General features: G+C 48.8%; 2 protein-coding genes across 3 annotated transcripts in view; one reads left to right on the forward strand and one right to left on the reverse strand.

Annotated features, from left to right (window-relative positions):
- The window catches only part of LOC308275080 (polyunsaturated fatty acid lipoxygenase ALOX12-like), a gene marked incomplete at both ends in the record, with an annotated part of 176,883 nt that overhangs the window by 118,004 nt on the left and 32,483 nt on the right, over window positions 1–26,396 (reverse strand). The gene's annotated exons all lie outside the window — the stretch shown is intronic.
- LOC308275076 (polyunsaturated fatty acid lipoxygenase ALOX15-like) lies at window positions 13,960–24,688 on the forward strand (the record flags this gene model as incomplete). The annotated part of the gene is made up of 14 exons (XM_080713094.1): window positions 13,960–14,094; window positions 15,449–15,653; window positions 16,509–16,590; window positions 16,662–16,784; window positions 16,883–16,986; window positions 17,176–17,336; window positions 18,874–19,017; window positions 20,048–20,257; window positions 21,935–22,021; window positions 22,125–22,294; window positions 22,642–22,763; window positions 24,030–24,130; window positions 24,249–24,416; window positions 24,509–24,688. The coding sequence occupies 14 exons, from the start codon at window positions 13,960–13,962 to the stop codon at window positions 24,686–24,688; spliced, it is 1,992 nt and encodes a 663-aa protein (XP_080569220.1).

Below are 26,396 nucleotides of genomic sequence, written 5' to 3' on the forward strand. Positions count from 1 at the left end.
CCCGTCCCTGCTCTGGCTCCGGGAGAGTCTCAGCGGCTCCGGCCACCGCCGTCCTCACAGGCGTCTCAGACGGCGCCATGGTCAGGCGTCCTGATGCGCGTGGAGCCCGGCTCGCCTGGCTCTGCGGCTTCCTTTCTCCTAACACCCTGTCTTCAGGCAGAACGTTCACAAGTGATTCGCTTTCCTTTCTTCCTCCTCTTCCTCGTCCTTCTCTTCCTTCTTCGTTTATGGCCATGTTACCTCATATTGAATCCGAGGTGTTTCCAAAAACTCATAGTGGTACATTCCTGGTGTTACGGATGGATTTGGGCTGCCCACGGTTATTACGTCATCTTTTCCTTTTAAATCCACACCCTATATTAAGTCTAAACTAACTGGACTGAAAACATCTAATTCCATGTAAATCATTTGCATGATTAAGTATTTTTCAAATGACACCATATTACTTGGAATTTCACTGGAAATGTTCTCAGTTGTTCTAGCTTCAGATTCTGAGGTTTCCAAAAACAGAAACCAAACAAAGACTGTTTTTTCCTAAGTCACCGATCCAATTCCCTCAGCAATTTTATTTTCTGATATATTGTAGCCAAATTTTATATCATCACTTCCAAATGACCCCAAATCCCAATCATGTCATATCTGCAATTTGAGCTAATATTATTAATAATTCAGTAATTCTTGTTTCCAATGGCTTAGATTATATCCTAACTAAAACAGCACACACACACTCACACACATACACACTGCACACGTGAATTTTCTTTTGTGTGTGATACTGGGAATTGAACCCAGGGCCATTCTACCTCCAAGCTACATCCCCAGCCATTATTATTATTGTTGTTGTTGTTGTTGTTGTTGTTATTATTATTATTATTATTATTATTTTATTTTTGTGTGTGTGGTATCAGGGATTGAACCCAGAGGCATTTTACCTCTGAGCTATATCCTACCCCTATTTTATTTTTATTTTGAAAGAGGGTCTTGCTAGGTTGATGAGAGTCTCGCTACTTGAGGCTGCCCTTGAACCTGCGATCTTCCCATCTCAGCCTCCCAAGTACTGAGATAACAGGCGTGTGCCACCATGCCCGGCTCACTGTTGCTTTTTTTTTTTTTTTGTACTAGGGATGGAACCCAAGGGCACTGTACTTCTGAGCTACACCCCCAGCTGATTTTTTAGTCTTTTTATTTTTGAAAGAGGGTCTCGCTGAGTTGTGAAGGGCCTTGCTAAGTAGCTGAGGCTGTTCTGTCCACTAACCACGATCCTCCAGTCTCAGCCTCCCACATGCTGGGATTACAGCATGAACCACTATGCCCAACTCTCACTGTTGCTTTTTTTTTTTTTGTTTTTTTTTTTTTTTTTGGTGGTACTGGGGTTCCTGGAAGCCCTTCTACCTCCAGGCTACACTCCCAGACCTATTTTTACATTTTTATTTGGAAACAGGGTCTCCTAAGCCAGCGCACACGGCTGGCTTCGAACCTGTGATCCTCCTGCCTCTGCCTCCCAAGGGCGGGGATTACAAGCGTGTGCCACCACGCCTGGCTCTTATTTTTTATTTTGAGACAGGGTCTTACTAAATTGCTGAGGCTATCCTTGAACCTGTGATTCTCTTGTCTCAGTCTCCCAAGTACTAGGGTTACAGGTGTGCACCACCGTGCCAGGCTCCATGTAATAATTTTTAAAGCTAGATTGTCACTGGGCATGGTGGTACACCTTTCAAATCCCAGTACTTGGGAAGGCTGAGATAGGATGATCACAGGTCAGCCTTGATCATCTATAGGGAGGCTCTCAGAAACCTAATGAAACCCTGTTTTCAAATAAAGAAGTAAGATCTGGTTGGGGGTGTGGCTTGGAGGCAGAATGCCTCTAGGTTCAATTCCTAGTACCAAACAAATAACAATAACAAAAAAATAGACTGTCTTCTGTTATAAAATATAGGCCATTGAGCCGGATGTGGTGGCACATGCTTGTAATTCCAGCATTCGGGAGGCTGAGACAGGAGGATCACAGTTTGCGGACAGCCTCAGCTGCTTAGTGAGGACCTCTGTAACTTAGTGAGACCCTGTTTCAAATTAAAGAATAAAATATAGGGCAGGGGGTGTAGCTTGTGAAATGTTGAAAATGGAGCTAGGGAGTTGCGAAGGAGGTAAAATACCAGCCAGGTCATCAAAAGCTGCTGCTTTATTCGGACCCGGCATCCTTGGGGAGTCAGCAGGCCGTGGGGGAAAGGACCAACGAGCCCCGTGTTTGAAAAGTCGCACTTAGTCCCAATTGGCCAGCTGAGTCACATGCATCGATGTTTTATAGACATGCCGATTCTCTTGCGACATCTGTAGTCTCGCAACCTCTGAAGTCTGTCTTGCCATGTTTGGAGTCTTGTGACACCTGGAGTCTCATGATATCAACACTTCTGGCTTCCAGGGTTCTGCCTCCTGTCCCCGCTGAGGGGTTACGTGGGGGGAGGGGATGGGGAACTGACCTATCAGCTTGGAAGTTGAATGCCCCTGGGTTCCATTTCCAGAACTGAAAAAACACACACACACACACACACACACACACACACACACACACACACACATTGGCCATTGAGCTGGGTGTCATTGTATATGTCTGTACTCCAGTACTTGAGAGAGATGAGGATCACAGGTTCAAGGACAGCCTTGGCAAGGTAGTGAAGCTCTCAGTAACTTAGTGAGACCCCATTTTAAAATAAAAAATTAAAACGTGTGGAGGTTCAAAGTACAAAGAAAGAAAATAAGCCAGGCATGGTGGTGCATGCCTGTAATCCCAATCCTCTGAGACAGAGGATTGCAGGTTCAAGGCCAGCCTTGGCCACTTAATTAGGTCCCCTGCAACTTAGACCCTGTTTCCAAATAGAAAATAAAATATGACTGGGGGTGTAGCTCAGAGGTAGAATGTCCCTGGGTCTAATCCCCATTGCCACAAAAAAATAGAAAAAAAGGGGGGGGGTAGTAGGAGCGCTGGTGTTCTGGAGTAGTAGGTGGGATGTGGTCGTGTCTGGAATGTGGTCAGCCAAGCCATCCTCTGACCACAAGCCACATTCCTCCCACAGCAAAGTACATGCAGTCCCTCCCCAGTCATTCCAGTAACGGGTCTGTGCAGAGTCCAGGGCCTCACGCTGGGGGTTTCTCACGCACAGCCCCTTGACTAGGGGTCTGTTCTATTTCCTGTGAGTTCTCTGTGGTCCTGTTTCACCTCTAGGATCTTAGTTTCCTCTTCTAAGTCATCCTTTTTAAAATTTATTTTTGTGGTACTGGGGTACAGGGGCTTTTCTACCTCCAGGCTATACTCCCAGGCATATTTTATTTTATTTTATTTTATTTTATTTTATTTTATTTTATTTTATTTTATTCTGGTGGTACTAGGGATGAAACCCAGAGGCTTTCTACCTCCAGGCTATACTCCCAGACCTATTTTATATTTTATTTGGAAACAGGGTCTCACTAAGTTGCTGAGAGCCTCAACTAAGTAGCTGAAGCTGACTTTGAAATCATGCAATCCTCCTGTCTCAGCCTCCCAAGCGCAGGGATTACAAGTGTGCGCCACCACGCTGCTTCTTCCCCCCCCTTTTTTTTGCAGTACTGGGGATGGAACCAAAGGGCACTGTACCTCCGAGTTACACCCCCAGCCCTATTTTTTAGTCTATTTTTGTTTGAAACAGGGTCTCACTGAGTTGCAAAGGGCCTCACTAAGTAGCTGAGGCTGGCCACGTACCTTCAATCCTCCTGCCTCAGCCTCCCAAGTGCTGGGATTATAGGCTTGCACCACCATGTCTGGCTAAATTATATTTCTGAAAACACCCTCCATTTGATCTCTTTCAAGAAACCATTTCTTAATTTTGACATCATTAGTCCTCTAAAGTGACTGAGAGTGGGGCGGGCGTGGTGGCGCACGCTTGTAATCCCAGCACTTGGGAGGCTGAGACAGGAGGATCGCGCAGGTTCGAAGCCAGCCTCAGCTACTGAGTGAGGCTCTCAGCAACTTAGTGAGACCCTGTTTGCAAATAAAAAAATAAAATAGAGTTGGGTGTAGCTCAGAGGTAGAATGCCCCTGGCTTCAATCCCTAGTACCCCAAAAAAGAAAAGTCAATAAAATAATAAAGTTACTGAGAATGATAAACAGCTTTCTTTCTGAAATCACCAAGTCCTGGGTTCTTTCTTTGTAACAGTTTGTCTTTTTTTTTTTTTTTTTTGCCATACTGGGGATTAGCATTCTACCTCCAAGCTACATCACAGCTCTATTTTTTATTCTTTATTATGAAACAGTGTCTCATTCAGTTGAGGGCCTCACTAACTGAGGCTGGCTGTGAACCTGTGATCCTCCTCCTCCTAGCAGCCTCCCAAGTACTGGGATTGCAAGTGTGCGTCACTATGCTGGGCACAACATTTTGTCTTTAACTTATCTCTCCTCTCTTGTGAGACACTGTTTCAAAATAAAGAATAAAAACCAGGCATGGTAGCCGGGCATGGCCGCGCACACTTGTAATCCCAGCATTCGGGAGGCTGAGACCAGAGGATCATGGTTTGCGGACAGCCTCAGCTACTTAGTGAGGCCCTCTGCAACTTAGTGAGAACCTGTTTCAAAATAAAGAATAAAAAATAGAGTAGGGATGTAGCTCAGAGGTCAAATGCCCCTGGTTTCCATCCCCAGACCCGCAAACAAACCAACAAAAAACTGGGCATGGTGATAAACGCTTGTAATCCCAGTACTTGGGAGGCTGAGACAGAAAGATCACACAGATTCGAAGGCAACTTGACATACTTAGGCTCTCAGAAACTTAGTGAGACCCTGTTTCAAAATAAAGAATAAAAAATAGGGCTAGAGGTGTAGCTCGGAGGTAGAATGCCCCTGGGTTCCATCCCCAACGTTGCAAAAAAAATAAAAAATAAAAAAAAAATAAAAAATATGTGCTGTTGTGGTTCTAGTACATCTCTGGTTTCATCTAGTCCTTTTGTACTGGTGCCTTAATTTTGGATTTTTGAGTTCCAAAACCACTAATGTTGGAAGCCACAGAGAAGCAAAGGCGGCACCGAAGCTTCTCCCTGCACTGAATTTGCATGTCCCATCTCTTGTTAGTGTCCAGGAACCATAGGAGACAGAGGAGGAGCACAGGAGTGACCAGGGGATCTCACCCGCAGAGACAAGCTTTGCTGGCTGCCCAAGCCTGTCTCTTTGCAGCTGACGTGCCGCCTTTGCCTGTCTCTGCTCTGGAACCCAGCCTGGCCTGCCTGAATTACCCTGTGTGGTTGGTCTGTCTTTCAACATCAATGCTATTTGTCAACTGCCTGGCTGTTTGATAAGTTTTCTAACAGTACTTTCATAAACACTTTGAAGTCTTTTTTTTTTTTAACCTCCAGTGCTGTGCACATCCTAGGCAAGCCCTCTACCATTGGGTCACATCCCCAGATCTAAGAAGTCTTCTCTCTTTTCAAAACACTTAGCCATCTAGCTGCTATTAACTGGGGAGGAATCTCAGAGTGAGGACTAATTTTGTAAGTGGTCAGTTCATCCTGAACATTTTTATTTTATTTTATTTTATTTTTTTTGCGGGTCTGGGGATGGATCCCAGGGCACTCTACCTTCAACCTATATCCCCTGCCCTCTCTTTTTATTCTTTATTTTGAAACAGGGTTTCACTAAGTTATGGAGGACCTCACTAAGTAGCTGAGGCTGTCCGCAAACCGTGATCCTCCGGTCTCAGCCTCCCGAACGCTGGGATTACAAGTGTGCGCCACCACGCCCGGCTACATCCTGAACATTTTTGCTTTTACATAAGCTCATGAGTTTGAGGATTCAGAAAATAAGTGTGTGAGCTGGGTGTGGTGTTATAATCCTACTACTTGGAGGCTGAGACGGGAGGATCGCAGGTTTGCGGCCAACCTCAGCTACTTAGTGAGGCCCTCTGCAATTTAGTGAGACCCTGTTTCAAAATAAATAATAAAAAATATGCTGGGCAAAGTCGCGCACACTTATAATCCCAGCATTTGGGAGCCTGAGACAGGAGGATCACGGTTCATGGACACTCTCAGCTACTTAATGAGGTCCTTTGCAAATCAGTGAAATACTGTTTCAAAATAAAGAGTAAAAAATAGGGCTGGGGGGTTTAACTTGGAGGTAGAATGCCCTAGGGTTCCATCCCCAGTGCCAAATAATAATAATAATAATAATAATAATAATAATAATAATAATAATAAATAGGCCTGGGGAGTATAGCTTGGAGGTAGAATGCCCCTAGGTTCAATCTTTAGCACCACAACAAGGCCGGGTGGTGGTGCACGCTTGTAGTCCCCGCGCTTGGGAGGCTGAGACAGGAGGATCACACGGGTTCGAAGCCAGCCTCAGCTACTTAGTGAGGCTTTCAGCAACTTAGTGAGACCCTCTTTCCAAATAAAATATAAAAAAGGTCTGGGAGTATAGCCCGGAGGTAGAAAGCCTCTGGGTTCCACCCCCTGTACCACACACACACACACACACACACACACACACACTATATATATATATATATATATATATATATATATATATATATATATATAATCACCACAACAAACAAACAAATACTCATTGGTGTAAAACAACCACATCCTCTCACACTTTTGAGAGTCCAGTGGCTGTAGTTCGGGTCCACTGCAGGTAGTTTAGGTTTCAGTCAAGATGCTGGGTGGGACTACAGTCATCCGTCATCAGAAGGCTGGACCAGGGCTGGAGGATCTGCTACCAAGATGGCGCCTGCAGAAGCTGTTGGCTCCAGGCCCCAGTCCCTTGCTGGTTCATGACAGGAGGGCTCAATTCTCTGCCCAGTAGACTTTTCCACAGAGTTTCTTGAGTCCTCATGAATGGCAGCTCATCTATCCCAGAGTATGAAGATAGAGAAAGAGAATCACAATGTTTTTTAAGAACTAGCTTTGGAAGTCACTCCCATCATTCCTGCTGTATTGAGACCAACTTCATACGATTTGGGAGGAGACTATTGAAATGTCTATAAAAAGAAGGGTGTGGTGATGCATGCTTGTTATCCCAGTATTTGAGAGGCTAAGACAGGATAATCACAGGTTTGTGGCCAGCCTCAGCTACTTAGTGAGGCCCTCTGCAACTTAGTGAGAACCTGTTTCAAAATAAAGAATAAAAAATAGGGCTGGGAGTGTAGCTCAGAGGTAAAATGCCCCCGGGTACAATCCCCAATACCACTTAAAAAATATATATATATGCATACATATGTATATGTATATAAATGTTATGTATATATGCATACACTAATATATATGTAAATATATGTACATATATATATCTGTACTAATAATGCTGGGTGTGGTGGCACAGGCTTATAATCCAAGTACTTGTGAAGCTGAGATAGGAAGATTGCAGGTTCAAAGCCAGCCTCGGCAATTTAGCAAGGCTCTCAGCAACCTAGTAGACCGTGTTTTCAAATAAGATATAAAATCAGGCTGTGGGGTCTCTTGGAAATAAAATAAAAAATAACTGGGGTCTCTGGATTCAACCCCAGTAACCCAGTACCCCCCCACAAAAGTCTATAAGACTGTCATAATGCTATGTACATTATAAGGTAGGCATCTCTGGGTGCTATTTTGAAGACTGCTTACCACCAGAATGCCCTCTCATTCTCAATGATTTATATTTATCTCATGTGCAAAATATACTCAATTCTCAAGACCCCCCAAAGTTTAATATGATTATAAAATCAGCTTGAAGCCCAGCATTTCACCATTCAAGTCTGTTTCATGTGCAGATGAGATTTCCTCACGTGTGTTTCATTAAGTACAGGCCACAAGTACAAGTCCTTCCTCCTGAAGACTGATAAACTCAAGGGGAAGTCGGCTCCCTCCCTCCAACATACAAAGGAGGGGTGGACACAGGACAGAGGTAGACATTCCTACTCGGAAAGGGAGGAGGGTTTCACCTCTCTACCTCACCTCACTGGGGTCACCCACAGCCATACAGAGTGGTTGCTCCATATCTTCCCAACTCGTCAATCACACTTTTTATCTGTAGGAAAATTATAGGGTTTGTGTCATAGCTAAGGATGACAACTTTATAATATATTGATTTTTCTGAATTTCATTTTTTGAGGCACCAGGGATAAAACCTAGGGACATTCTACCTTCAAGCTTCACCCCCAAAACTTTCTGTGTGTGTGGTACTGAAAATTGAATCCAGAGGCATTCTACCTCTGAGCTACACTCCTAGACTGATTTTATTTCTTATTTGGAAACAGGGTCTTGCTAGGTTGATGGGAGTCTCACTACTTACTGAAGCTCAAGCCTGCGATTTTCCTGTCTCAGCCTCCTACATACTAGGATTATAAATGCATACCACCACGTCCAGCTTTAACCCCAAACCTTTATTTTTATTGTTTTTATTTTTTGTGGTACTGAGAATTGAACCCAGGGGACTTCTACCTCTGAGCTACACTCCCAGCCCTATTTTTTTTTTTTTTTTGGTGGTACTGGGGGTGGAAGCCAGGGGCTTTCTACCTCCGGGCTATACCCCCAGCCCTTTTTAGTTTTAGTTTTACTAAGTCTCACTAAGTTGTGGAAAGCCTCACTTTTAGTGTCTACTCTGGCTTTGAATCTATGATCTTCCTGTCTCAGCCTCCCAAGTACTGGGATTACAGATGTGTGCCACCACACATAGCTATCCCAACCCTTTAAAAACCGTGTGTGTGATTTTTTGATTTATTCTTCCGGGAAGATGGCGACCGAGAAAAGCGGGGCTTAAGAGTCCCGCTAACAACCAATCTCCATTACCACAAAAAGAGCGCCTTTCATAGCCAGAAAACACCATCACCAGAAAAACAAAAAAACCACCAGGCTCCAGAGAGAAAGCGGACTGAGAACAGAGCTCAGGGCCACAGAGGAGACACACGCGCCCGAGGACGCGGCAGCAGCGCCATACTGCCGGCGGCAGCGGCGAACTCAGCGGACGGCTACAGCAAGCCGAGGTGAGCCGATGCGGAACAGCCAGGCGGGATCTTTCAGCGCAGACAGCATTTAAAGCTCCCAGTGGCTGAGCTCAGCACACGCTGCAGGGATTCAGAGTGGAAATCAAAACCAGAGAAGAAAAAATACGCCAGCCTCATGGCCGAGGGCGTGGCAGAGGCGCCATATTGCCACCGGCGGCGGCAGCAGCAGTGAATTCACCGAGTCCAGTACAGCTACATCTACGTACTCAAGAACAGTGAGTCAAATTGTGGGCCACAGAGGAGAAATCCCAGTATTGTGCCTCCTGGGACTTGACCCAGTGAGGGAGTGGTGGTGGCAGAGATATCACACCATAGGAGAGTGTGCAACCTGGCACCCCCCCATAGTTTAAAGCAGCCTCTATCGACTCCCTGGGTCGGAGACTCTGTGATACAACCCAGTAAAGGAGTAGTAGGGTCTGAGATAATACAGACTCAAGATCCAGAGCACCTTAAGTGAAGCCATAGTGACCCAAGGGAAGAACCCAGAGAAGGCACAAACCTCCGAAATCATGGGAAAGAGGAATAACACTGAAGTAATGAATGTGCACAACCCCACAACATCAGAACCTGATAAAACAGAAAATCAGAGATTTCTAGAAGATCAAATCAGGAAAATAACTGTAGAAATAATAGAGGTGCTTCGAAAAGAACTCAGAGAGAGCCAAAAGGAGATAAAGGATGCAATTAATGAAGTAAAGGCCTCAATTCAAAGCACAAACAACCGATTAGACCACATGGAGAACAGAATCTCGCTCTTAGAAGATGAGCAATCCAAAAATGAATGCATAGTTTCTAATCTAGAAAAAGATATCCAACAGCAGGAATCTGACATTGAAGAAATATGGGCCCATCTTAAGAGAGCTAACCTAAGAATAATTGGAATAGAGGAGGGAAAAGAAAGTGATACCAAAGGGATCAACAATCTCTTCAAGGAAGTAATAGCAGAAAATTTTCCAAATATAGAGCAAGAGGTTGATACACAGATCCAGGAAACTTATAGAACTCCCTTTAGACAGGATCCGAGAAGAGGATCCCCACGCCACATAATTGTCAAAATGACCAATGTGGAAGCCAAGCAGAGAATCTTAAAGGCAACAAAAACAAAGGGGTGACATTCAGAGGCAAACCAATTAGAATCACTCCAGACTTCCCAAACCAAGTCATGAGAGCCAGAAGGGCTTGGAGTAACATATTCCAAACTCTGAAAGAAAACAACTTCCAGCCAAAAATTTCCTACCCAGCAAAACTTTCTATCAAATTAGATGGAGAAATAAGAAGCTTCCATGACAAACAGAAACTGAAGGAATTTATGTCTTCAAAACCAGCGCTGGAGAAAATACTCAAAGAGATTAACTACAAAGAAGAAATAGGTAACACTCACCAGAACCAGAGAAACAAGAGTTTCCATCCAACAGACAACTAAGATTGGTTATCTGTGGAGATTCATTATTTATGTTAGTCTTTTACCTATCTCTAAATTGTATTGTTTGCCTTTATTGTTGTTAATTTTTAGGATTTCTAGTTGGAATATTAATATACCTTCAGATATAGCATTTGGAAATATTTTATCCAATTCTATTAGTAACTTTTAACTCTGTTTACATTGTCTTTGGATATACAATATTTTCTTTTATTTTTTAGGGAGTTTGTATATTCTTCTGTTGCCTGTGCCATTGAAATCATATCCAAGAAATCACTGCCAATTTCAATGTTGTGAGGTTTTATGACCCAGATTTTCTCCTAAAAGTTTATAGTCTTAAGATTTATATTTAGGTCTTTTATCTAGTTTGAGTTAATACTTGTATGTGGGATTAGGTAAGGGTCCAATTTTATTCTTTTCCATGTAATTATTATTTTTCAACAATATTTAGTTAAATGATTATTATTTCCACCACCAAATCTTCGTGGAAACCTTGTCAAAAATAACTTGACAATATAGGGAAGAAGTTAGCTCTAGGCTTGTATTTAACTCCAATGGTCTATATATCTGCCTTTAGAACAGTACTACACTGTTTCAATTATTGTAGCTTTATATGGTTTGAAATCAGAAAATATACATCTTCTAGCTTTGTTTTTGCTTCGAGATTGTTTTGGGTATCTAGAGTCCATATTCCATATCAGGATAGATTTTTTTCTGAAAAATAAATATATGATAGTTTCACCTAAAAAAAAAAAGAAAAAAATATTCTCTGGTAAGAAAGAAAGCAAAAAGAAATATTGAAATGTTATCTTTAAGTCATCAAAAGCTTGGTATCAGACAAATGAAACTGTTATGTGAGATTATCATTTTTAATTTTGGATAAATTGCTATAATACTAGATGTCAACCACTAAGCCAAGCATGGGAGGGAGGGATGGGGAGAGAATGGGGTGGGGATCGGGTGGGGGCTGACTGGGCGATGTGTGCATGTATGTCTACAAAAGTTTGTATCCCACTATGATGTATGAATACAGTGCACCAATAAAATAAAATTAAAAAAAAATTTTTATTTTTACGTGGAACATAAAAAAAAAAAAAAAAAAAAAAAAAAAAAAAAAAAAAACCGTGTGTGTGTGTGTGTGTGTGTGTGTGTGTGTGTGTGTGTGTGTGTATGCACTTGTGCGCACACATGTGCAGGTCTGCCAAGGCTGAACTTCATGCCTGATGGAGGCATCATATGCTGGGCTTCAGGTGTATTGCTAGACTCTCACCTGAGCAGACAGGAGAAGCTATCTTCTCCTTTTCTCCTGAGAGGACAGACCAGTCTGTCCAGCTTCCCAGGCTCTCCTAGAGAAGGGAATCCATCAGGAGACACCTGCGCTCAGCTGTTTAATAAAAGGTGTGTGTGTGTGTGTGTGTGTGTGTGTGTGTGTGTGCAGTACTAGGGGTTAAACCAGGGGCATTCTACCTCCAAGCGACACCCCTAGCCCTACTTTTTATTCTTTATTTTGAAACAGGGTCTCACTGAGTTGCAAAGGGCCTAAGTAGCCGAGGCTATCCGTGAATCTGCGATCCTCCTGTCTCAGCCTCCCAAATGCTGGGATTACAAACATATGCCACCATGCCCAGTTCCTCTAAGTTATTATTATTATTATGTTGGTGGTACTGGGGATGGAAACTAGGGGCCTTCTACCTCTGGGCTACACTCCCAGACCTGCTTTATATTTTATTTGGAAACAGGGTCTCTTAAGCCAGTTGAGGCTGGCTTCGAACCTGCACGATCCTCCTGTCTCAGCCTCCCACGTGCGGGGATTACAAGTATGCGCCATCACGCCCGGCTCCTCTAAGTTATTTTGAAACAGGGTCTCACTAAGTTATAGAATCACCACACCCAGCTTAAAGGCGCATTTCTTAATGAATTCAGATTTATATGTCCAGAACGCCTGTTTTGTGGCAGGTCCTGCACCTGACACAAAATGACAAGCCCATGGAGAGACTCTGCATGCTTCTTGTTTGGGGGCATTCCTGAAAGTGGAGGGTGCTTTTGAGAGCGTTTCCAGCTCACTGCAGTCTTTTGGGGGATGTCTTCTTTTTTGCTAAGTTGCTGAAGTTGGCCTGGAACTTGTGATCCTTCTGTCTCAGCCTCCCAAGGACTGGGGTTACAGGTGTACTCCACCATGCCTGGTGAGGCAGAGGCTTTAAGCTCAAAAGGACTGAGCCCAAAGGCTGACACAGGGAAGGCAGAGAGTGCAAAGCTGGCTGAAATAATTCTGCAGCTCAACTGTACCTTCTTCAAATGCTGGAGAAGACTGTGGGTCCTCACCCACTTTGCTTTCTCCTATACACTCCAGCATTTCCTTTGGTATGGGTGAAGTAACTTGTGTTGTGTGTGTGTTCAGGTAATGGGGTCCTTCCTAGCCACTCAGGCTTGCTCCCCTCATCACAGGTTTGCCCTCTGGGGCATGCTTCCCTCACTCATAGGATTTGTGTGTGTGTGTGTGTGTGTGTGTGTGTGTGTGTGTTACTGGTGATTGTACCCAGAGGCATTCTCCTCTGAGCTGAGCTACAGCCCAGCCCTATTTTATTTTATATTTTGGTGGTACTGGGGGTGGAACCCAGGGGCTTTCTACCTCCAGGGTATACTCCCAGACCTATTTTCTACTTTATTTGGAAACAGGGTCTCACTAAGTAGCTGAGGCTGGCTTTGAACCTGTGTGATCCTCCTGTCTCAGCGTTCTAAGCGCAGGGAGTACAAGTGTGCGCCACCACGCCCAGCTCCCAGCCCTATTTTTTTTTTTTTTTTTTGGTGGTACTGGGGTTTCTGGAAGCCCTTCTACCTCCGAGCTACACTCCCAGACCTATTTTTACATTTTAATTTTCTCCTAAGCCAGCGTGCGCAGCTGGCTTCGAACCTGCGCGATCCTCCTGTTTCTGCCTCCCAAGCGCGGGGATTACAAGCGTGCGCCACCACGCCCGGCGCCTATTTTTTTGTTTATTTCTTTTTGTTTTATTTTTGTGGTACTTCACATTGAACCCAGGGGCATTCTACTTCAGGGCTATACCTCCAGCCCTAGTTTTAATTCTTTATTTTGAAACAGGTCTCACTAAGTTGAGGAGGACCTCACTAACTAGCTGAGGCTGGCTGTGAACTTGCGATCCTCCTGTCCTGCAGTCTCAGCCTCCCAAAGTCCTGATATTAGTGCGGCCACCACGCCCTGCACATCTTTTGCTGGGCCCGGTGTTGAGTCCTTCTTGCATATTTTCTACTCCAATCCTCCTCTGCTTCCCCCCTCTGTCCTCCTCCCACCAAGTTAACGGCTTTCTCCCTGGCCCCCCGCCAGGCAGGGCCCTGCCTTTCTGGATTGGGGCCCAGTTTGGGGCTGCTGTAGCAGGGCCTTTGGCACCACCAGGAGGTGTTGACAAAGGACAGGCCACCTACACCCGACCCCAAGAGGGACTTGGAGAGGGCGGGGTCTCCAGCTCCTTTATGTAGCGCGTCAACCCTCTGCCTCTCACAAGACGCACGACTTCTTTGGGCAAGATGGGTGTCTACCGCATCCGCGTGTCCACCGGGGCCTCCATCTTCGCGGGCTCCAAGAACCAGGTGCAGCTGTGGTTGGTCGGTGAGCACGGGGAGGCGGCGCTCGGGGCGCTGCTCAGGCCCTGCAGGGACCAGGTGAGCTTCACCTAGTGGGCTGGGGTGCTGCACCCCAGACCCACACCATCAACCATCACACACCCCGGAGGCGATGCTCCCCAGCCCGCCCTGCAAATCCTCCCAGACCTCAGAGAGCACTGGGTGGCTGTCCTGCCGCCTGGCCTCCTGGCAATCGAGGGAATACTCCTGCACTCCCTCAGCCCGCAGATCTCACCAAGCCTGGAGGTCACCAGAGCGGCTCTGTTTTTTTGTTGTTTTGATATTGGGATTGAAACCAGGAGAATTTTACCTCTAAGCCACTCCCCATAAGCCCCAGACTGATTTAATTTTTATTTTGAGACAGGCTCACTATCCCAGAATATGTAACTTGGAGGGAGAATGCCCCTGGGTTCAATCCCAGCATCACTGAAAATAAGAGCTGCTGTTTCCAATCTTGTCCACAGTTGCTGGATCTCTGATTTGGGGGGCCTTATCCCCTGGGGTGAGGTGGAACCAGGGGAGGACATAGGACCGTCTGAGCTAGTCATCTTCTCAATACTCTGTCTACCTGGTGTTTTACCTGGTCCTGTTACTTTTTCTTCCACTGGCCCCAAATTTACATCGCCCGTCCAGGTTTCCTCCAGACCCCATATCCAGCTGTGCCCCGCAGCAGACACTGCAAAGGAGCATGCAGAAGGCCCCGTGTCCCCTCCCAGCCTCTCCTCTCCCAGGCATCTTGTGCCTCCTCTGTCTCTGCCTCCGTTGAGCGAGCGCCCCTTCCCATCCCCTGCGCAGCTCTGCCAGGGACCTGAAGTCCTCCAACCCCTGCCACCCAAGTCCCCTGCTCGGTCCAACTTAACCCTCCAGGCCTCTGCTCTGCACCTTCAGAAGCCAGAGCACTTCTCCATCCATGGGACATCACTAGCCTTAAAACCTTTGCATGTCTTCCGCCTGCTTTCAGGACCAAATCCAAAGCCCTGGCGTAAGCTGCAGGCCCACCGCCTCCCACCCCAGGCACTCTGGGCTCCTGGCCGCGCTCCCTTCCCCTCTGCTCCTGGGCCTCTGCCTGGAGCTCCGCTCCTCCCAGCTCTGGGTGGGCAGAGCCTTCCACTCTCCTTGGCTGCAGAGGGCACCGGGCCGGTTGCAGAGCCCACAGCTCCTGCTGCCCCCGAGACTGCAGGGAGGGGGCGCTGGAGGGAGGCGAGCACCGCCCTCTTTCCCTGAGCTCCCTCTAGGCTGAGGCGCCCAACCACCCAGAACCTGGCTGTGCTGCAGCCCTAGAGCCCTGTCTCCTAGACCCTGCAATAGGGCGTGGGGCACGGGAAGCGGGGCCCGGCCCGAGCGCCCCACCCCCCCACCGCCCCTCTGATGCTGAGCCTCCGTGGTCCCCCAGGAGCAGGAATTCCACGTGGACGTGGCCGAGTACCTCGGGTCGCTGCTGTTTGTGAAGCTGCGCAAATGGCACCTCCTGCAGGACGACGCCTGGTTCTGCAACTGGATCTCTGTGCAGGGCCCGGGGGATGGAGGGGCCGAGTACAGGTTCCCCTGTTACCGCTGGGTGCAGGGCCACGCTGTCCTGAGCATCCCCGAGGGCACAGGTGAGTCCAGGAGCGGGCAGAGGCAGGGCGGCGGGTGTGGGCTGGGACCCGCGGGCGGGGCTCTTGGGAGTCCTCACACCCAAGGGTTAGCTGGGCGGCGTGGTGGCCCACACTTGTAATCCCAGCATTAGGGAGTCAGAGACCTGAGGATTGCAGGTTAGAGGTCAGCCTCAGCAATGTAACAATACCCTCAGCAACTTAGATGTTGTTTCTGAATAAAAAATAGGGCTGGGGTGTAGCCTAGAGGTAGAATGCTCCTGAGTTCTATCTCCAGTAACAGTGAGTGATGGAATGAATGAATGAATGAATGAATGAATGAATAAAAAATGTACAACCCAAACCAAAGTTAGTGGTGTACACCTGTAATCCTAGTGCTTGGGAGGCTGAGATAGGAGGATTGTATTTCAATGCCAGCCTCAGCAACCTAGTGAGACCAGTTTCAAAAGAAAAAACAAAAAGGTCTGGGGGTTTAGCTGAAATGTCCCTGGTACAAGGAAAATAAAAAATGGCGCTGGTGAGCCGGGCGTGGTGGCGCACGCTTGTAATCCCCGCGCTTGGGAGGCGGAGACAGGAGGATCACGCAGGTTCGAAGCCAGCCGCGCTGGCGTAAGAGACCCTGTTTCAAAAATATAAAATAGGTCTGGGAGTGTAGCCCGGAGGTAGAAGGACTTCCAAGAATCCCAGTACCACCAAAAAAAAAAAAAAAAAAAAAAAAAAATGGCGCTGGTGCCAGATAGAGCTCAGGGAGGGCATGGACTGGGGGAGAGGCCAGCCCCCAGAGCCACCGCGAGGGCTGCCTGGCAGGGACAGGGCGAGCCCTCAGCAGATCCACACGCGCCCCTCCCGCACTTCCAGGCTGCACGATGGTTGGAGACACTCAAGGCCTGTTCAGGAAACACAGGGAAGAGGAGTTGGAGGAGAGAAGGAAGCTGTACCGGTGAGCCCCGCCCCTCCTCAGGGAGCTGCTGGCCCTGGGAGCACCCGCCTGATTCCATCTCTCCCTCACAGGTGGGGCAACTGGAAGGCTGGCCTGATCCTGAATGTGGCTGGGGCCAGTTTATCTGACCTCCCCGCAGATGAGCGGTTTCTGGAGAACAAGAAAATCGATTTTGAAGCCTCGCTGGCCGTGGGGTGAGAGCCGGGGTGTGCTGGTCTAGTGCAGGTCAATGGGCTGGACCCCTCCCAGTGACATTCCACTTTAAGAATAACGGTGCCCCTCTTCCCCTAAGGCTGACAGACCTCGCTATCAAAAGATCTGTGAATTTGTTGACCAACTGGGATGACCTGGAGGATTTTAACCGGCTTGTGTGGTGTGGCTACGGCAAGCTGGCTGGTCAGTCTCTCTACCCTGGCACTCCTCCCAGGACCCTTTCCCTCGACCCCACCCAGGGGGAAATAGGAAGAAACAGGGTTGAGAAGCCAGAGGCCTGGGTTACCGGGCTGGGATGAAGCAGGGACAGTTTGGAGGGGTTGGAAGGACCAGGAGCTCAGATCACACACCTTGAGCATCTGCCATCCCCAGAGAGAGTACAGCGGTCCTGGAAGGAGGATGCCTTCTTTGGGTACCAGTTTCTCAATGGCGCCAACCCCATGCTGCTGAGGCGCTCCATCTGCCTTCCTGCCCGCCTCGTTTTCCCTCCAGGGATGGAGGAACTGCAGGCCCGGCTGGAGGAGGAGCTGCAGGTATGGACGTCAGAGCCTGGATAGGCTGTGGTGTTAGCATGGGCGACACTGCTGTAAGGTCCACTGTGGGCCGGCTCACTGTGGTTGGCTAGAAGGAATCCTACAGAGAAATCCTGAGCGATGTTGATCAAGGACTGGTCCAGGCTTCCTCTCCACGTGAGAATAGCATCTTGTGAGGGTGTAAAGGTGGGACACTTCATAGAGACAGAGTCAAAGTAAAGAAACGTGGCTGGGCCTTGGTGCTAAGGAGTCAGGGAGGATGCAGAGTAAGAAAATCGGGGCCAAAGCCAGACATGGTGGTGCACACACCTGTCATTCTAGTACTTGGGAGGCTCAGACAGGGGGATCAGAGGTTCGAAGACAGGCCCAGCAACTTATTAAGACTCTGTTTTTAAAAAAAAGGGGCTAGGGGTGTAGCTCAGAGGTAGAATGCCTCTAGGTTTAACTTCTACTACCCCCCCCCCCCAAAAGAAATGACAATAAAGACAGAAAAGAAAATCAGGGTTGGAAGAATGTGGTGGTTATTCAAGACTCAACATGGGACAATTGGTAGAGAAAATTCATGGTATATGGAAACAGATTGGGATTTGAATCCTGTCTCTGTATAAACTGTGTGATTTCAGACAAGATACCCATTGTCTCTGATCATCTATTTCTACCTTTGTAAAACTTGGATTAATGCAAATAAAATGTATAATAATTATATGAAAAATGGGGCATGATGACACATTTGTAATCCCAGTACTGGGGAGGCTGAGACAGGAAGATTCAGGTTAGAGGCCAGTCTCAGCAACTTAGCAATACCCTGTTTAAAAATAAACAATAAGCTGGACATGGTGGCACACACTTGTAATCCCAGCATTTGGGAGGCTGAGACCAGAGGATTGAGGTTCGCGGACAGCCTCAGCTACTTAATGAGGACTTCTGCAACTTAGTGAGACCCTGTTTCAAAATAAAGAATAAAAAATAGGGCAGAGGGTGTAGCTCGGAGGTTGAATGCCCCTGGGTTCCATCCCCAAACCTACAAAGAAAATAACCCAATAAAATAGAGAGCTGGGTATATAGGTTGGAGATAGAATCCCCCTGGGTTCAATCCCCAAAAACCAAACCAGCCAGGTGTGGTGGCACACGCTTGTAATCCCAGTATCTGGGAATCTGAGACAGGAGGATCCCAGGTTCGAGGACAACCCCAGCAAGTAGTGAGACTACTAACAACCTAGCAAAACCCTGTTTCAAAATAAAAATAAAATAGGGCTGGGGGTGCAGCTTGGGGTAGAATGCCCCTGGGTTTAGTCCCCAGTACCACACACTTACAACAAACACACAACAACAACAAAGCAAAACAAAGCCAAAATGAAAGAGAGCCCTCAAAAGTGGGGTGGAGGTGTAGTTCAGGGCAGAATGTTCTTGGGTTCAATCCCCAGCAGCCCCCACCCAGAATTCTGTGAAATAACGAGCAGGTGACCCACTGCCTGCGCAGAGCAGGCGAGCCAGGGCGGGAGGAGCAGCCGCTGAGGGAGCCTGGCCTCTCCCCCAGGGCGGCACCCTGTTTGAAGCGGACTTCTCTCTGCTGGATGGGATCAAGGCCAACGTCATCAGCTGCAGCCAGCAGCACCTGGCCGCCCCTCTGGTCATGCTGAAGCTGCAGCCTGATGGGCAGCTCTTGCCCATGGCCATCCAGGTGAGCGGGTGGAGGACTTCGGCTCCTCGAGGGGCCGCGGGCGGTGGGCTGGAGTGTGGCAGGGGAGGCTCCCAGGCTGAGCTGAGAACGAGGACGCTGGCGAGGGCTGTGGTGAAGGACCCGTGGCACCTTGGCAGGCAGCCCTGTGCAGGTGCCGCCTGGGGGTGCTGAGCGTCGGGATTCCAGTCTCACGCTGACACTCTGGGCCCCAAGCGCATAGCAGCCACAGGCATGGACGGAGTGCAGAGGGAGGTCCAGGGGGCTCCAGGGCAGGGAAAGGGAGAGCCAGGCACAGAGCTGCAGAAGAGGCCACAGAGCAGAAACAAAAGAACCAAAGTTAGGCGAGGTGTGGTGGTACACCCCTGTAATCCCTGCACTGGGAGCTGAGACAGAAGGGTCACGGGTTTGCGACCAGCCTCAGCAATGTAGGGAGACTGTGAGCAGCCTATGGGGAAGGTAGGTGGGGAGGGGAGAAGAAGACTGAGCAAAGATATATATATATATATATATATATATATATATATATATATATATATATATTTTTTTTTTTTTTTTTTTTTTGCGGGTCTGGGGATGGAACCCAGGGGCATTCGACCTCCAAGCTACACCCCCTGCCCTATTTTTTATTCTTTATTTTGAAACAGGGTCTCACTAAGTTGTAGAGGGCCTCACTAGGTAGCTGAGGCTGTCCATGAACTGCGATCCTCCTGTCTCCGCCTCCTAATGCTGGAATTATAGGTGTGCGCCACCATGCTAACTCTTTCAAATAATTGTACGTCCCTACATGGAGGCGTCACTACCAACCTCTCTAGCAAGGAGTGGGGCGGGATGTGGAGGAAACGCAGCAAGGGCTGCCTGCATGTGTGGCCGCATCCCTTTGAATCTCACGCCGGTGTGTAATTGCAATGCACCAGTAAACATTTTAACAACTTGGCGGAGGAAGAGAGGTTAAAGGTGCGGGGCCAGGGCAGCACAGGACGCCTGGCCCAGCCCCTCGCAGCCCTCCCTTCCCGCTCTCGCCCTTGTCCAGCTCCAGCTGCCGAGGATCGGATCGGCCCCTCCGCCGCTCTTCGTGCCCACGGATCCACCGATGGCCTGGCTCCTGGCCAAATGCTGGGTCCGCAGCTCGGACTTCCAGCTTCACGAGCTGCAGTCCCATCTTCTGCGGGGACACTTGATGGCCGAGGTGTTTGCAGTGGCCACCATGAGGAGCCTTCCGTCTGTCCATCCGATCTTCAAGGTAACCCACTTCCCTTCCCCCGGCCTGCCGCTCTCCCCGCCCTGACGCACACTGCCACCTCTGGCAGAAGCACCCAGGGGCCAGGAGAGCGAGGGAGGGCAGGTGGCCTGGCGGCTCCTCAGTGGGTGGTAGCACCTCTGACTCCCAGGGAACTGAGAACGATTCCTGGGAAAGGGGTGCAAAATTCCTTTTTCATGTATAAAGCACAGATGTTCATATGGTACATAAATAGTACATGCAAATGACTAAAATTTCATTGAATCTGAGGAAACCACACAAATAATGTGAAAAATCTTTCCTTTTTTTTTTTTTTTTGGTGGTACTGGGGTTCCTGGAAGCCCTTCTACCTCCGGGCTACACTCCCAGACCTATTTTATATTTTTGAAACAGGGTCTCTTACGCCAGCGCGGCTGGCTACGAAACTGCGCGATCCTCCTGTCTCCGCCTCCCAAGCGCGGGGATTACAAGCGTGCGCCACCACGCCCGGCTGAGAAATCTTTCTATCTAGTCACTGAAGGGTTCAAAAATAGTAACACAGGCCCGGTCGGGCATTATGATGCACGCCTGTAATTCTAGTACTTGGAAGGATGAGACAGGAGGATCACAGGTTCTAGGACAGCCTCAGCAAGTTAAAAGGACTGGGGTGTAGCCTGAAGGTAAAAATGCCCCTGGGCTCAATCCCAATACCACAAAATAAATAGATAAATAAAAAGGTAACATTGGCCCGTTAGAGGGGCTCAGGTCAACCGTGGCCTCCCTTATTACAATGAGAGCAAAATGTTCACCATTAAGATGTTGACTGGTGTTTCCTCCGGGGCCAGAACCACTCTGGCTGCTGGGAGTTTCATGTCCAGCCAGGGGGCAGACAGTGAAGGTGTATGGAGCATTTGGGCTGTGACACCTATGGCGCAGGGAGCGCAAGCCGTGGGGGGCTGGCGTGTGTAGAGCAGGAGGTCAGGAATGGTGCCTTGAAGAGCTGACGTGGAGGCTGAGAGGAGGGAGGCAGCCAGTGAGGGGCCGGGCCAGCGTTCAGGGCTCACGCAACAGCCCGGGCAAAGGTCCTGAGATGCGCCCCTGAGCATGGCCCTTTGAAGAACAGAAAGGTGAGAGATGGAGAGAGGGAGCAGATGAGGTCCTGGGGCAGCCAGCTCAGACCGCACCCTCTCAGGGGTGCAGTTGTGTCTTCCCAGGGGAGAGTGAAACACCACTGGGGGACTGCAGGAGGACTGCAGGGTTGAGGCCAGTCTCAGCAACTTAGTGAGATCCTGTTTCAAAATAAAGATGGTTGTGGGTGTATCTCAGAGGTAAAAATCCCCTAGGTTCAATCCCCAGCACCAAACAACAGCAACAGCAACAACAAAAAACAAAACATCCTAAATCCTCCTCCCCCCAAAAAAAATTCCATAGGGTGGATTAGGAAAAAGAAAGTCCCAAGGATCCTTAGGGATTGTTCATGAAAGAAAAATGGTTGGAGAACATTGGTCTGGACTCATGAAGAGAATGTGAAAGGGAAAGAGAATGATTTCCTTGAGCTGTGATGAAGCGCTAAGTCAGGGTGTGAGGTAGGGATCAGGCAGTGCTGCGCTGTCCCTGCAGACCCGCCTGCCTCTTCCCAGCCTGTGTCCTGCAGGCACCTGCCACCGCCCCAGTCTTACTTTCCTTGCTTCTCTCCCCCAGCTTATAATTCCTCACCTGAGATACACCATGGAAATTAACCTCCGGGCCAGGAATGGGCTGGTCTCTGACTCTGGAATTTTCGACCAGGTACCGGGAAGGGAGGGGCGATCTCGGTTGGCTCTCCCTCCAGCTCTGTGATCTGGGCCGCTCTCTGTGCCTGTGGCTGACGCCCTTGGTCCTCGCTCCTCAGGTGGTGAGCTCAGGTGGGGGCGGCCACCTGGAGCTGCTCAAGCGAGCAGGGGCCCTTCTGACCTACAGCTCACTCTGTCCACCTGACGACCTGGCTGAGCGGGGGCTCCTGGGCATCAAGTCTTGCTTCTATGCCCAAGATGCCCTGCGGCTCTGGGAAATCCTCTATCGGTAAGGCCAGTGGGAAGACGGGGCCCTTGAGGTAAGGTGGAGAAGAAGGCAAGGAGATGAGGGGTGCGGTGGCACACACCTGTAATCCCAGTACTTGGGAGACTGAGGCAGGAGGATCACTAAGTGGGACCTTCAGCAACTTAGTGAGAATCTGTTTCACAATAAATAAAAAGGGCTGGGGGTATAGCTTGGAGATAGAATACCCCTGGATTTAATTCCCAGTACCAAAAAGGAGAGAGAGAAAGGAGGAGGAAGAGGAGGAGGACTTTGGCTGGGCTGATGCCCCGGCCTGGCCACGTGAACCAGGCACACAGGCTTCAGCTCTCCGCGCTCACTCCTGCCCACAGGTACGTGGAAGGAATGGTGAACCTCTACTACCAGACGGACGCGGCTGTGAGGGAGGACCACGAGCTGCAGAGCTGGTGTCGGGAGATCACCGAGGTTGGGCTGCTGGGGGCCCAGGATCGAGGTAACAGGGGTCTCTGAGAACTAAGACACAGGCTCTAGAGCTCTCCTCAGGATGCCTTCTGCTTTGATAGAATCTTCCGAAAGCACCTCCAACCCCCTAAAAACTCCCAAGAGCAGTGGGAACAGGGCTTGTGCGTACCATGTGGCTCTCCAGAACAAGAGCCCGACTCGTGGCCTCTGCCCATTCCCGTGGTGTAAATCTCCCCACTTTGGCCGCCGATGTGACGCAGCCCAGACAGCTGAACACCTGGGGGAGACGACACCCTGTCTCTTGAGAGCCAGCTCTAGCCCCACTGGTTGGGGCTCTCCCGGGGCGCTCCTCCTTTCCCACCCCAACCCCAGCCAAAAGCTTGGGATGCTCAGCTGTGGGTTTCCACAAGTTGCTGAGAGTTTCTGGCACCCCGCTTTTCTTTCTTTTTGTGGTACTGGGATTGAACCCAGGGGTGTCATACATTCAAGCAACACCCACAGCCCTTCTTATCCATCATTGTGAAACAGGGCCCCGTTAAATTGCTGAGAATCAGCTGGGGGTGGTGGCACAGGCTTGGAGTCTCAGCATTTGGTAGGCTGAGACACAAGGATCTGGAATTGCCGACCAGCCTTTTGCAACTCAGTGAGACCCTGTTTCAAAATAAAGAATAAAGCCTGGCATGGTGGTGCACGCTTGTAATCCCAGCATTTGGGGGCCTGAGACAGGAGGATCGCAGTTGTGGACAGCCTCAGCTACTTAGGCCCTTTGCAGCTCAGTGAGACCCTGTTTCAACATAAAGAATAAAAAAAAAAATAGGATTAGGGGTGTTGCTTGGGGGGTAGAATGCCCCTGGGTTCCATCTCCAGAACTACAAAAGGGGAAAAAAAAAACCCCAACTTCTGAGGATGTCATTAGGTTGCTGAGGATGGCCTTGAATTCATAATCCTCCTTTTCTAGCCTCCCAGGTACTTGGATCACAGGAGCGGGTGTGCATCACCACACACAACCCTGGCACCTCTTCTTATTCCCTCCCCTTTTTTGGTAGTTTCTGTATTGGGGATGGAACCCAAAGGCCCCAGCCCTTTTATTTTGAAACAAGGCCTTGCTGAGTTGCTAAGCGTCTCTCCAAGGTGCACGACTGGCCTTGAACCTGCGGTCCTCAGCCTCTCGAGTACTGGGCTCACTGGCGTGCACCACCACACCGGGATCTGGCATCTGCTCCGCCCTCGTTCTCTCTGGGTGTCTCAGCTCAGCTCCTGTGCCTGGCCTCACGGCTCTAACTCCCCACTCTCCTAGGGTTTCCCTCCTCTCTGCAGTCTCTGGCCCAGGCTTGTCACTTTGTCACCGTGTGCATCTTCACCTGCACCGGCCAGCACTCCTCCATCCACCTGGGCCAGGTACCTGCCAGGGGGAGGTGGCTGGGAGCGTGTGGCCTGCACGGGAGGCGCCGCGTGCAGGTGGCCAAGGGGCTTTCATGCGCGGCCGGCCTTGACCCCTTTCCCTGCCCCTCCACAGCTGGACTGGTACTCTTGGATCCCCAATGCGCCCTGCACCATGAGGCTGCCCCCGCCCACCACCAAGGATGCAACAGTGAAGACGGTGGTGGACTCGCTGCCCGACATCAGTCAGTCCACTCTCCAGATGGCCATCACTTGGCAGCTGGGCAGACGCCAGCCTGTTATGGTGAGAGCCAGGTGCCCAGGGTCCCGAGAAGAGGGGGACGTGCAGCCCCAAACTGGCACCGTAGGGTGCAGCTCTTCTCCCGTCCATCTTAGGTGCCTCTGGGCCAGCATGAGGAGGAGTACTTTTCAGGCTCTGAGCCCAAGGCTGTGCTGAAGAAGTTCAGGGAGGAGCTGGCCGTCCTGGATAGGGAAATCGAGATGCGAAACGAAAGCCTGGACATACCCTACGAGTACCTGCGGCCCAGCCTGGTGGAAAACAGTGTGGCCATATGAGTGTCCCCAAGTCACCCACGCCCTGTGCCACCCAAGGCCTCCCTCCCCCAGGTCCCACTCCAAAGAGTCTCTTTCCCATAGTGAACACATTTATTCTAGATGCACCGCCTGGGCCTCTGTCCCTCCTCCCTCCTCGCTCTCCTCCTCCCTCACTGCTCAGGTCTCCCCCAGTGCACACAATAGCCACATCTGTAAAAACCACTTCAAGTACACAGTAGGGCGGGGGACATACTTCCCCACACCTTTTATGATTCCCTCCCCCTTCCTTTACTGTGGTGCTGGGGATTGAACTCTACCCCAGTCCTATTCTAATTTTTGTTTGGAAACAGGGCTTCAGAGAGCCTCACTAAGTTGCCGAGCCTGGCATTGAACCTGCGATCCTCGGCTCAGCTTCCGAGTCCTGTGATGTGTGCCCCTGGCCCGGCTGTTTATCTTGCCCAAATTTCAATTTGAACCTAAATTAACTTTAACAACAAAAAGATTCTCTGCACTAATGATAGAAAGGAACTTAGACCAAAGGGATTTTAAGTAAAATATTGTCAGAAGAATAAAGAATATACAATTTTTTTCTCCTTGAAACAGAATAGGATTTTAACTTGTGTCCGTAGCTACACACACCCAAAGCAACCATGGGAGAGCCTCCAAGTGCTTGGACTCTCAAGGTTTTCATGTCGGGGTTCGCTTAGAAAGTGGGAATGAATGGGCCAAGTTGAAGAAGATGGCACTGGCTGCAGATAGTTGGTCTCCACGCTTCAGCCAGAGGGTCCATATCTGTAACTTTGCAGATCACCAGGTGGAAAGCTCCAAATTAATATAATCAACTGAAGATTTCCAAATGTATCTTGATTATCCTTGTGCAAAACAAGGATTCAATAAAAATCCAACCTCTGTATCTGAATAAAATTTAGGAAAAGCAAACGACAATTTTATTTTTTTATCTGATAATCTGTGGTAATTTAAAAACAGAAACAGTATATATAAACGGTCTCTTTTATAAATGAACAAAGTTGTCTCTTGCCCCTGATCCCATTTAATTCCACCAAAGACATGGGTGGTCTGATTCTTGAAGAAAGAATTGGAACTATGTAGTTGAGAGGCGGGTAGAGTATAATGCTGGAATCTAGGAAAATCTAGACAAAGACAGGGGAGCTTGTAGGCTTCACACCAGAAGTTAAGCTGAAATTCCTCCCTGTGGATGGGGGATGCCAGCTGGGGCCGGAGCCAGCCGGCAAAAGTACGGTTCCAAAGAGAGGAGTGAGGATGAAAGAATTCAATTCAAGCATGGGAGGGTCGCCAGTCTCTATTGGGCTGACCCCAAGTTTATTCTCCTGTGGTTATTTATACAGTTTCTAGCTTCAGGTTACCCCAGAATACAAGAAAGACAAGTCCAAAGTACATATAACACAGGCAGGTCAAACAATACCCTGGGGCAACACAAACAACACAAACCTAATCTTAACTCAGACAGAACAATAGCATCATTAGTTCTGAGAGAATTACTTTGAAACCTCCGTGACCCCAAACCTTGTTGACTCTGGGCGGAAGGATAGTCAGAAGTATTCTTTTAGTAAAGATAAGGGGAAGACCTTAATGGCTCCCCACAGTTCTCCCTTTCTTATTATATTCGAAGAAGACTGTGCCTGTCTTAGGTTGTTGCCTTCAGGTATCAAGGATTACCCATCTTTGGATAATACAGAGCTATAAGCTG

This window comes from Muscardinus avellanarius (assembly GCF_963383645.1).
Source record: "Muscardinus avellanarius genome assembly, chromosome: 16".
Lineage (NCBI taxonomy): Eukaryota > Metazoa > Chordata > Mammalia > Rodentia > Gliridae > Muscardinus > Muscardinus avellanarius.